We start from the raw sequence: 12426 nt of genomic DNA on the forward strand, positions 1-12426 counted from the left end.
AAATGGATCAATTGTAGTTTGGGTTTGGGTTTTTTTTTTTCTTTTATGGTAGATGACACCAGAGCTGTGTCCCTGAAAAAGTGAAGGAAGTCCCTTAAGAGATCTCCTGCTAAAGATCACCACCATCACCCTCTAAATTGTGGTTGCCAGACACAACCAGGGGAGTTCCCGCAAGGCTCTTCAGGGCCTACAAAAACGGATCTGAGACAGGAACTCTTCTCCATCCTACAGGCTTTGAATGCCTCCAGGGATATTCCTGAAGGAGATGTGTATGTATGGGACAAGGGTGGTGTTTCCAGAAAAATCACTATTCCCCCCCCCCAATATTGTAACACTTTCTTGAAAGTCTGTACCTAAACACAACAATCAGGTTTTTTAAAAAAAAAATTCCATCTCCTCCTCAGTGATGTGATTTGCCACTTTGAAAACTGTTCCATCTATGCTGCTATTTGTCTTAAAAACTTCTCTGACCCTTTCAGTCTGGAGGCTGGAAAAGCTTATAGTATTTAGGTGGGGCTATAATATTGGCTAATTAAATGTCCTCCCTGATTTGCTGGCTTTAGCCTGGTCATCTGGCTATTGGTGTTTCTGCTGTATCTTAGGCAACATTCAATCTAGTTTGGCCTTTGCTTATGGGAAGAAGAATCTTATGGGCTTTTAATATAATGATATTATCAGACAGAGTTGCAATTACTTCAGAATAACTTCATGGATTCTGCACACGAGCCCTGAGTATTTTGGAGTTTGGAAGGCCCCGCACATCTCCCCCAGGGCTGAGAAATGCTTGATGGCTCCCTTCCATTTCCTGCATTCATCTGGGAGCAGTTATGGCTTGAAGACTGAGGACATCTTCTGAAAGGTCCTTTGGTTTTTCAATCCAAGATAAAATTCATAGGAACACTCTTGGACTGAAAAGCTGAGATGAGGAAGGAGTCACTTACTGCAAGGCCCTCTCCTGACAACCACATTGTCCACAGCTGTGTCACCATATTCTGTCAATCCTCGAATGGCATCAAAAGCCACCTATGAAGAGTTAAAACAAGTCCAGTCAGAGCAAGGAAGCAGCTGGGTCTGCAAGGAGCAAAGGGAGGAGCCCCTGTGGAGGAGCCAGAAGGAAGGAGCCACTATCTTCTTCCAGATGAGGCCAAACTGCACTTCCCATCATCCCAGTCCTAGACAGGGAAAGGCTGCCATGAGGAGAGTGTGAGAACCTCAGAGTAACTGAAGTTTTTTCTTTAACCTCATAGCCAGAGATGGATGTCCTAGTTAATGACTGTTATCTGTCCTTTCTAGCTCATTGATTTTGGTTAGTGTATGAATTATGCTTGTTTCTCTTGTATTTTCTCTTGTTCCCCTGGAGAAAGTGAAGAATTCCACACACACACCCACTTTAAAATGCTACAACCCAGGTGTCACCCAATAATTCTGAATAGACTTTTGGGGAAAGGGAATTTTCATGCAGCATTTTAAGATGGTCCTCAGCTTGGGTGGCTTTAAAGGAGGGCTAGTCTGGCTCTGACTGGAGGCGAAGGTTGTCAGCAGCTACCAGCCTCAAGGGCTGTAACTGCTGCCAGAGCTGCCAGGCTCGGACTGCCAGCTGCTAGGAGGGGCCACTGCCCTCAACTGCCGAGGGGGGCTCAGCCTCATGGGGGCCTCTTAGTGGCCGTTCGGGGAGCAGGACAGAAGGTGCAGTGAAACTTTGGTCCAACCTAGCAGTTTCCTTCCATACTGTAAGAGCTGCCAAGCTGTTACCTTGAGGCGACTCTCCTTTGTGAAGTAGACCGCGGTGAGCCCATGCTGCCACTCGGGGCTCTGGCTGCCCGTCCGGCTCCATACCACAGACTCGCCCTCTTCCCCCAAGAGGGTCACGTGCAGCTCGTTGAAGTCCTTGGAGCCAAACATGTGATACCAGAAGTCGACGCACACTTCTCCAGAGACCACCAGCTGGGGGCTCTCAAGCCTGTTGAGGTCGTAGGGAATCAAGTTGCTGGCTTCTTGGTAGATGAAGTATCCTCCTGCAAGGAGAAGGGAAGATGCCCGGAGCAGTTTGTTGGAACAGAGAGCAAGACTGTGTGGCTGCTTCGGCAGTGCCCGCAAGAGAGGGAAGGGGTGACCAGGTGAGATCATGAAGCCCCGATCAGCTTCATGCAGCGTGCTTAGTCCAAACCACGCAAATCATGTGAGAGCTTCGTGCGATAGGTAGACAAAGCCTAACCGTTGGGAGGTGACAATGTCAGAGCAACCTCGTTCAGATCTGAGCAGAGTCAACAAGTTCTGCAGCAGGCCTGAATCAAGATAGGGGCCCGTTGATCCCATGCGACCCCATGCGAGGGGGCTGTTGTTCTTCCGGAAGCAGGGCCTTCCTAAGTCCTCATGAAAGAGAAGGCCGGGAGTCTTCGCAGATTCCAGATGCCTCTGCAGGGCCAACTTAAAGTGACGCTCCCCCAAAAGACCCTGGTCCTTGAAGGCCCCGTTTGCACCATCCCCTCGTTTTAGGCACCCATAGAGAAAGCGGCCATGGGGAGGCTCCACACAACACACTGAACCACAGACTAGCCTTGTGTGTTTCAGCCTAGAGCGTTGTGTAGACCCGTCCATGTTGGTCATTTAAGATTCAGGGTGTCGTGCAGCCTCAGACAGCTGGGTTAATAGAATCAATTCTGCTTAGACTGAGCGTGAGCATCTGTCGAGGAAAAACAATGCCCGGTGTCTGCCTACGTGTGTCCCCCCCTTTCTAGGCAGGGGTGGTGCTGTGCAGTCAGGAAAAAAGGAGAGAGGAGCATCCAATGGGACGGGCGAACCATGCTTGGCCGCCGGGGAGTGCAGGCTTCCCCGTTCATCGCGAGGGCACCAGGGCTGCTCCGCACGAGGAACAGGGCAAGCCGGCAGCTGTGGCCCCTGGGAAGGACCATGGCTCCCAGGGCCTCCTGACTGACAAGAGGGAAAGGGGGGTGGCGGAGAGTTTGCAGTGGCATCTCCTTTCTGCCTTCACCCCAGCTCTTCCGGGCTGATTCTGTTGGCTCCTCTTGTCAGGGCTGGAGAGATGGAAGCCGTGCTGGGGAAGAGGCGCCTTCATAAACCAGGCAGTGGCTTGGCTTTGAGGCAGAGGAGCATCTCTTTTCAATGCGAATCCACCAAGGATGGGGAGATCTCAGGCCCTTATTTTGCTTCTGGGCTCCATATCCCATCATCCCTGGCCAAGGACCTAATGGCCAGGGTCTAAGGGCAGCTGGAATCCAGCCAGCTGGGCAGGGGAGGGCGCATAAACACAGTGGCCTGTGAGAAAGGGATCAAGGGCCAGTGAGAACAGGGAGGGGAGGGCAGGGCAGGGCAGGGCAGGGGAGGGGAGGGGAGGGGAGGGGGGCTTTCCCCATTGCTGTAACGGAGCACTTACTTCCATCCGGACAGTCCCCACTTGGCCCCGTGCCGGGGGTGGGAGTATCATGCCTGGTGCGTATCCAGGTGCCTTGGTTGGTGCCACAGGTCTGGGTCCAGTCACAAAAGGGCCAGGAGTTGTTGTTGAAGTCACAGCTGGCCAAGTAGTCTGAAATGGGGTGGGGGGTGGGGAGGCACAGTGAAAAACAGCCGTGCAAGCTTTCCAGCAGCCTCCCTTAGCCTGGTGCCTTCCAGAGGCCTTGGAAAAGAACTCCCATCATCCACAGCCCATGGGCTGGCAAGGAAACCTGAGAAGGGTTTTCCAAGATGTTTGAGAGATGCTGAGCTGGGGGGAGGCTGCTTTAAGGGCATCCGGCAGGAATGGGGGGGGGGGTACCTGCATCATGAGTCCAGATCTCCAGACCAGCCACTCGGTTGCCTTCTTCTCTCCTGCCGAGGGAGGTGGAGAAAGTTGAGGCGTCTTCCGTGTGCCCACATCCTTCCCACGAGACGGACCGACGGACCCATGAGAAGAGCAAGGCCGGCCCCCAGCCCCTCAGATCCCGGGGAAGATGCACCGGGAGCAACCCAAAGTGTGCACCATCAGCGGAGAATGGAAAGGACCAACCCCGTCGAGCTGGAGCCGAGGGGGAGACCATAAGCAAACGTTACCACGCTCAGGCAAAGGAGGACTTCTTCCCTGGTACCCAAAGGATGGCAAATCACTGCCAGTTGAAATCTTCCAAGGAGGGAGCTCTAGAGTTGCTGGGGGGGGCTTTGTCACCGCCGCAAGCACCACACGCCCAGCCGGCCGGCCCTCGGCTGCAGACGGTGCTGCCTGGAGCAACCGCGTCCCAAGCCGGGGCTCCGGTGACCTGCTTTGCTGGACACGAGGCATGACGGGGGCTGAAAACGCAGGGGAGGCGGGGATGGCGAGCACCCCTCGGGGAGACTTGGGGGTTGGGGACGTGCTCAGGAAGGGGGTCTGAGCGAGGGATGCGTTTGTGTATTTGTGCTTCGGGTTGTTGTCCACCTTTCGGCCAGCGGCAGAAGAGCCTATGGTGGCCCCCAAACAGGAGGTGCCGGGGGGCATCTTTTCCGACGACGACGTTTGTTTCAAAGGCAGACGCTTTCACGAGCTCCAGCTTGCTTCATCAGACGCAGCACATATATGTTACGTGTGCATTTAGTGTATTCAGTGTATTAGTATATAGTAACTGTCCTCCTCAGAATTGCCACCACAACAATCCAGTGAGGTTGTGCTGATAGCGAGTGGCCCAAATACACCCTGTGAGCTTCTGGAGGCTGGCCCCGGTCTCCCCACCGCGAACACGCCTGGGGAGGCATTTAGGGGTCGGGGGAGCGGAAGGCGAAGGCGAGCGTGCCCCCAGCGCCCTCTTTGGGCCTCCTGGTCCAGCCCCGGCCCCTCCAGCTGCGGCCACGGCGGGGGCAGCAAGGCGGCCTCCCTGGGCTTGGTGGAGGAGGAGGAGGAGGAGGAGGCGACCCTGAGCCTTTGGAGGAGAGAAGCCCCCTCCTTGCCTTCCCCCTGGAAGGCTGCCCGGCAGGGCCCAGAGGGGAGGAGGCCCTGGAGGGAAAAGGAAAGCGAGGCGGGAGCACAGGGAAACTGGGAGAGCAGAAGTGGCCTGAGAAGAGGCAACTTTCCAACAGAATGAGGCTTCCTACAACTGAAGGGTATGGTCAAAAAAGTCAAGATGGCACCACGATCGAAGCTGACAGTTAAATACAAATAAACATGAGCTTTGCAAAGCCAAACCATTTTGAATCAGCAGATAAACTAGGGAAATGGTTAGCGTACGAACTGAAGAAAGAAAGAAAGAAAGAAAGAAAGAAAGAAAGAAAGAAAGAAAGAAAGAAAGAAAGAAAGAAAGAAAGAAAGAAAGAAAGAAAGAAAGAAAGAAAGAAAGAAAGAAAGAAAAAAAATGATACTAAAGTTGCAGAAAGGAAAAGATATTACAACACACAATAAGGAAATGCAAAAGATTTTTGAAAAATATGATGCAAAATTATATAAAGGCGAGGAAGTTCAAAAGGAGGAAATAGATGAGTATCTAGAGAAGTCAAAATTGCCTAAGTAATGGGACAACAAAAACAGATGTTGGATGGGGATTCTGGGAGTTGAAGTCCACACATCCTAAAGTTGCTGAGTTTGAACAGCACTGAGCCACCCTTAGCTAACCAACCCATCCCTGGCCCTAACTCTCTGCTGCTCCTCTCCAGTGCGCTGGCCCCGGGGCCCTTCTTTAAAGGAGGGGCAGAGACTGGAGACCCCCAAGTCCCCCCCCTGCCGGTCGGACTCTCCGCACTTCCTCCTCCCGCCCGGCCTCAGGGGCTCTGCGGCTGCAGGTTCCCCGCCTGGAGCAGACCGAGCTCGGGGCATCAAAAGGAGAAGGACCTTGCCCAAGCTGCTGGTCGCTTGAGTTTAGGGCCAAGGGTGTCGGCAGCAGGTGGAGCAAAAGCCTTTCCCCGCAGAGAAGCCGCAACCAGGAAATTGGGAGCAGGAAAACCGTCCTGGGTCAGGGTGAAGTCCCCCCTCCTCCCATCCCCCCTTTTGACTTTCTAGTCCCCCCCCCCAAAAGCAGCTGTGTCTGTTTAAAGAAACAGGTCAAAGCATCATGTATAGCTTGACCCCTAGTAATGGGCCAGTCACCCTTTGGGGCGTCGCAGTGACCGCTTGCAGCTCACCAGTTTGGCGAAAGCTGCAGTCACGCAACGCGCTAAGCTTAATTAATATCGTCCTGGGTTGGATTCTTTTGTGGCACAGGGAGTTGTTTCAACCCTGCCCGCTGGTTAACTGGCGGTTCAGTGAATTGTGCCCCTTCTGAAGACAGGCTGTCTTAATCCCCAGGTTCTGTGTGTTGTATGGGGACAGGCAATCTTTCACTAATCTTTGTAACGTGCTGCAGTCAGGCTACTGGCTTCTTCCCATTTGACAGACCAGAGAAGGCTAAACGTTAGCAGGAGAGGCTGGATCAGGCAATCCTCCCCAACGTCACAGAAGCAGATCCAAGCCTGCAGGAGAGGGGCCCCCAGGAAGTTGTAGCTACGGGTCTCAAGCACAGTCATGGGGAGGGCGCTCCCTGGAGTCGATCTTGTTGCCAGTGATGTTTGGCCCTTCAGGGAGAACTTCTGGGGGAACCTTCAGCTGTGCAGATTAGCAGCAATGATCTGACCCCCCCCCACCCCGCCAATATAAACTGCTAGCTACAGATAGGCAAGTGACAGAAACACCCCCAAGTTTTGCTCCAGTGGGAAAATATGAACGGAGGAGAAAGACCGGTGATAAACCTTGTTGACAACTCAGAGAGGAGCACCCAGATGCTGGCTTTTCTCAGAAGGCCCAGAAGTTACATCAGACAGGGGGAGAGAAGGCGATGCCTGTGGCCGTCAGCCGGAGGACAGACACCTCCACTTCTCCCCCGGGGTGCCAAAGACAGAGGAAGAAGGGAAGGGACCTGCAAAGAAGCTCCCAGCTGTTGACCTGAACCCACTGCCTGCTCCGAGAAGAGAAGCAGGGATTCGAATTTAACATTAACCAGGCGCCTTGCCCACGGAGGCTGAGTCGCTTACCCTTTGCTCCCCGGCATGGAGAGGCACAGGAAGACCAAGCTGCCCACGAGGCACCACCCGGTCCCCATGGCGCAGGGGAGCATTGGAGGCAGCTGCTGCTGCTGCTGTTCTGCTTCCCTCGCTGCTGCCGCTCGGCGTAGCCTTAATCCATCGCGGCTGCAGACCAGGAGTGGAGTGAGGACCGGCCCGGGTGACACAGACCCCAGCAGAGTGACAGGAGGGCGGAGTCCAAGCAGCCATAAAGGTTTCTCCCGCCAGGTGTAAACACGAGTGAAACAAAGGTGAAGGCGGCAACCCCTGGCCACGTGGGTGCCTGGAAGAGCCCAGATCCACAGTTGGGTCGTGCCCTTCTCACGGCCGGCTAAACGAGGCAGGAGAGCCTGCAAGATTTCGGGCAGGAGGAGGAGGCGGGCTGAGGCACGCCAGAGGGAGGCCAGACGTGTCAGCCCAGAGGCTGCCCTGCCAGGACGGGTCGCTCATTCCTCTGGCAAAGGTGGAGGAAACTCGCAGCAGGGTGTCAGGGGGACCCGACGGGGGTTTCCTTCATGGGGACGCACAGCCGCCCAGCTCTCCAGCAGGGCTCTTCGGACAGTGGGGCAGCAGAGCCCTCATGGCCCCGGACCCACTGGCTGGGCTTTGGGTCCTTTCTTCCGCGGCTCCCTGTTTCCAGCTTTTCAGGGGCAAGGGTCCCCCATCAGCCACGTCCCTGGGATGCAGCCTCGGATTTTCCGTTCGTACCCCGTCCGGCTTTGGCCTGGATTTCCTTTCCAGCGGGGAAGCTGTCTGGCTGACGCTCCTGTGCCCTGACCCTTCTTTCCAAGTGATCGTGGCTGGGGAAGGCTGGAGGGAGAGGAACCCCTGCCTCCCCCAAGGCTACGCTGGGGCTACCTTCACATCACACAAAAACAGCCAGGCTGTCTGCTGATGCCAAGTCTTTCTCTGACCTGGTTAGGCGTGGGGGGGCATCCAGCCAGGCAGTCTCCTCCCGAGCCGAGGCCTTTCCGGCCAGTTCCGGCTTGCAAGGCCAGCATCCCAGCCAGCCCTCGCCGGCCAAGCTGCCACCGGCTCTCCTGGAACCGAGCCGCTCCCAGGACCGTGCGTGTGCATTTACTTTATGCGTGTTTCGGTCCTGTGACTGGCTCTCACAAAAATGCTGCTTCTGCTCCACACAGCCCCTGCAGCCTTGGGGGGGGGGAGCAGGTGTCTTCCTTCCCCCGCTATGCTCCTGTTCCAGCTCCCCCCAACCCCCAGCCAAGTCTATGCCGCGCTTCTTCCCACTCAGAGCCATTGGCAGAATTTGGTGAGGGAACATTTGGACTGAAAAATAAAGTGCAGAAGGAAAGGCCAGTTCTGCCTCCCTCACAAAAGGTGGCTTGAAAGTAAGACCGAAGTGTCCAAGGTGGGAGAGACCCTTTCTGCCTGGCAGTAGCATGTGTGGAAAGGATCCGGGTGTCACGTCAACCCAAACTTAAACATGAGCCACCAGTGTGATACGGCTGCTAAAGAGGCCAGTGCAATCTTGAGGTGCACTAACAGAAGCACAGAGTCCAGTTCCTGGGAAGTCACTGTCCTCCTGGGCTCTGTCCTGGTCAGTGGCATCCTGTGCCCAGTACTGGGCAACAGAGTTGGAGAAGGACGGTGACAAATCGGAGAAGAGGGTGACCAAGCCGGGGAGAGGGCCGGAAGCTGAGCCCTTCAAGGAGCAGATAAAGGGTCTGGAAAGTTAGGCCAGTGAAGAGACGGCCGAGGGGAGATTCTCCGTTGCTCTAGAGGGCAGGACCAAACCTAACGGGTCAAAGGTCCTGGGAAGGAGGGTCAGACTGGTGCCGCCACGCGAAGTAGTGGGTGCCGGAGTTCTTCAGATGGAGGCCAGATGGCGACCTGCCCAAGGCGGGTCCTGCACCAAGCAGGGGCTGGGCTGGATGACCTCTGAGGTCCCCCCAAACGCTGGTTCTGTGATTTCATGACCTTTCCGCCTCTGTTTGTGTGAAGGAGGAGGCAGTGGCGGCAGTAGGCCACAAACCGCCCTGGGCTGACCCTGAACTTGCAGGAATCCCTTTGCCACATAAGCCATTCGGTGGCTTGTTTTTCTGATATTTTATGGCAGGAGCAAAAGGCAATGACCCCGTATTTCTCAGGTCAGGATCTCGGAGCATAAACCAGGCTTTGCACCTGGCTTTGCTGGCGAAGGCAGGGCCCCGGGTCCTCCCTGCGCTAGAGGAAGCCAGGAGGCAAAGAGGGAATTCGCAGACGGACAGACCGGACATCCAGCCAGCCCCCTTCGCCCCGAGGATAGGCGGCCCTTTCTCTCCCCTCCCACCTCAATGCTGCCAGGGCAGTGGTATTTTGTGGCTCCATTTTGTGAAGCTGGAGAAGGGGTCACTTCCGAAAGAGCTGTGATGCCTCCCTTGGGTCCCCCACCTTCTCATTCTCCAGACTGCTTTCCAAGGGTTTGGGGCAGGAGAGCAGGGCTGGGTTCGAATCCTTCCGCAGACGTACAGCCCATCAGGGTCCGTCCTCAAGTCTTCTGATGCCATGGAGACAGGCTCTGGGCCGCTTCCCAACACTGGGATGGATCCATCGTTTCTGGCAGCCACGGCGCCCCCGCCCGCAGAAAGCTGGCCAACTGGGGTCTGAGGCGAGGATGAGGCTGATTCACGTGGCCAGGCTGCTCCTGCAGCGGCGGAGACCTCAATGCAGATTTCAGAAACTTCAAAATGTCGCCCTCTGGGGATAATACAAATTGTGCAACTGCCTGGCTGGCATTTGGGTGGCATTTGTGCAAACTGGCAAAACCCCAAGAGGAAATTGGAAAGGTGGGCGGTGACAAATTTGATAAATACATACATACATACATACATACATACATACATACATACATACATACATACATAGGACTCCAACAGGTTGAGGCTTTGCCTGCAATGCTGGTAGCTCTGAGGGTCTTGGGCCTTCCAAATGCGAAGACTTCCCCATTTGGGGGCAATCCTTTACAGCAACCACCTTGCAAAGCGTTAAGATCTTATTTATCCCCTTAAACCTATCACAATTAAGAGATCAGGCACCCAAGATAGCAGAAATGCTTCGACTTCCAGCAGGATTTATGTCTCTCGCCAGCCTGGCTGCGTAACCTGACACTTGCCGTCAGCATTACCGTGGCCAGGGTTGTGGCAGGAATGCGTGGCTGGCAGTGCCGTTGCTGGATCGGCACTCGGCGTCCCCAGATCCTCCCAGGCTGGCCGGTCCAGGTCGGCTCGGACTCAGCTGGCGTGAATGGCTTGGAGGGAGGGGGTCTCCCCGGGGCCAAAAGGGGGAACGGTGAGGGACCTATGGAATAAGGGAGCAAGGGACCCCAGTTTCAGCTGGCCCCAGCCACTTATGGGGAAAGTGAGTTGAGAAGGGCAGGGAGGCCATGGCAGGGGAGGATGGGAAGGGATGTTCCGGGCGGGATGAGATCGAGGCGACAGGAAGAAGGGCAAGGGGTGGGCTGGGGGCCTTGAGGAATGTGCTGCGTGTGGTCAGGACTGTCAGAAGCCCGAGTGAATGGGCTGACTTGCGATCAGCAGCATCTGGTCACTACACGACACTGATACAGCGCACGATTTCTTTTCCTTTGTCCTCTCTCTGGAGCACCGTTTTCTTTGGACCAAGAAAATAAACGTTGCCGTTCCCATTTTGGTCGGGCTCTTTGCCTCTCAGGGTCAAACAGGCCCAGCAGACCGATCCGGGCTAGAAGGAGGGGGCCTGGCTGTGTCCCAACGGCCTGATTCCCTGAACTTGTCCTGCACTGAGGCTGCCCAGGTGGCGCCCTTGCCGGCCTCGATCCTGAGGCAGAACAGCCTGGGCAGTCGGGCAGCACCCCTGGTGCCAGCGTAGTTTTCTGCTGGTTCTCAGGCCAGAGGAGAGCAGCTGGATCGGCCACCTGGCCCTGCCTGTGGAGCGAGGAAAGGCTCCTCGCCCACCCCAAATTGACTGGGAGTCCTAACATGGTTTCATGCAGGTTAAGCTGGGTTCCTGATTAACAGGACAGTCCAGCTGCATTCACACAACCCATTTTAGCAGGCTGTTTAAGATGAGAGATGATGAGAACACACAGAGTGTGAGAAGCTGGGCCAGGTTCAACCTTGGTTTCTTCTGGGCTGTGTTTGGGGGGTGGGGAGGATTTAAGGGTTGTGCAAACACAGTCCATGGATTGGTTTCTGGTTCAGGTATTGTGCAACCCAGAAAGCCGATAACGCTGTGACGCCTTTATCAGCTCCCCAATCTAAGAACAAGTCACACCCGGCAATAGTTTAGTAAGGCCATGCTGACTTTCCTGCCACTTTCCCAGTCTCTCCCTCCCTGCCATCTCTGTAAATGCAAATAATATTCCAGGAAGCTCTGCTTGCCCCCGGACTCCCACACAGGGTATGACCCACCAGGGCTGCTGCGGCCCTCCACGGCCGCGCCCTTCCGCATCCCAAAGGCGCTGAGGTTGCTGGCGCTTTCCTGGCCAGCTGGCGGATGACCCTTCCCTCGCGTGAGGCTGAGCCCCCAGGCCAGCCACCTCATCCGCCCCCAGCCCCCAAGAGCAGCATCGGTCCGGGGGGGGGGAGGATGCTTCTGCAGTTGCATCCCAGGACGGGACGTGGGAAAAGGAAAGGGTTGCAGCCGCGGTGTGCACCCGCGGCCTTCTGGGGCAAGCCATGTGGATAGAGGGCTTCTTCGGCTCCCAGCGTTGGGATTTGCAAGCTATTCACCCCAGTTTCATCGCTTCACACCCGTGGCCAGAGAGACTTGGCTAGGGAAAGCCCCACTCCCTTCTTTCCCCCTTGCAAAGCCCCCCCCCGGGGCTGCCGGGAAAGGGCATTTATGGTTTGGCCGGGGGGGGGGCAGCAGATTTCTCGCAGTTGGAGGAGGGGAGTTTCATGGCTGCAGCCAGCGGGGGGAGCTGCCTCCCCCCAGGGTAATTCCTCTTTCAAGCATGGAATGAAGGTTGTGGAAGGGCTTCCCACCCTGGCAAGGGGACGTGGGGAAATTGGCAGCCGTGTCAATGATGCTTCTACTGCCCCTGAGAGAGGTCGCCCCTCCCCACCAAAACCCTGGGGGAAGAAAGAAGAGTGGCTTCCATTTTTTCTCCTTGAAGAAATCATGTTGGCGTGTTCACATGACTCTAACTCTGGGACACTGACTTTGTTCTGGCGGTAATCATTTAATTGCAGGACGGAAGGATTAAACAGGGAAATCCCCTGCCAGAAGACTTCCTGGGTCATGCCTTTTGCAACTCGAGGGGTTCCCTCCCAGAAGGAGGTCGAATCCATCCTTCAGCACAGAGTCATCTCTATCAACTCATTTCCTTCTCAAGTCCCCAGAGAATGGAAGTTTAAGTGATATGGGCAGTTCCTCGGTCTTGCTGGGGTTATTCTGGAAGAAGGAAGGAGATAATCTCAGCGGAGAAGGGAATAAACGTCACGGCTGGAAGCC

General features: G+C 55.5%; 1 protein-coding gene across 1 annotated transcript in view; it reads right to left on the reverse strand.

Annotated features, from left to right (window-relative positions):
• Positions 1-11514, reverse strand: part of LOC103067590 (uncharacterized) — a 90159-nt gene extending 78645 nt beyond the window's left edge. Inside the window, 8 exon segments of the mRNA XM_088132203.1 lie at positions 942-1023; positions 1753-2015; positions 3395-3544; positions 3773-3825; positions 6964-7343; positions 8498-8656; positions 10118-10290; positions 11382-11514. Of these exon segments, the coding sequence (XP_087988329.1) occupies positions 942-1023; positions 1753-2015; positions 3395-3544; positions 3773-3825; positions 6964-7343; positions 8498-8656; positions 10118-10290; positions 11382-11514 (1393 nt within the window).
• Positions 11515-12426: the final 912 nt, after the last annotated feature.

The sequence above is a fragment of the Python bivittatus genome, unplaced genomic scaffold (genome assembly GCF_059951505.1).
Source record: "Python bivittatus isolate LINGU-HERP-01145 unplaced genomic scaffold, Pbiv_v1 ctg000980_np1212, whole genome shotgun sequence".
In the NCBI taxonomy this organism is placed as follows: Eukaryota; Metazoa; Chordata; class Lepidosauria; order Squamata; family Pythonidae; genus Python; species Python bivittatus.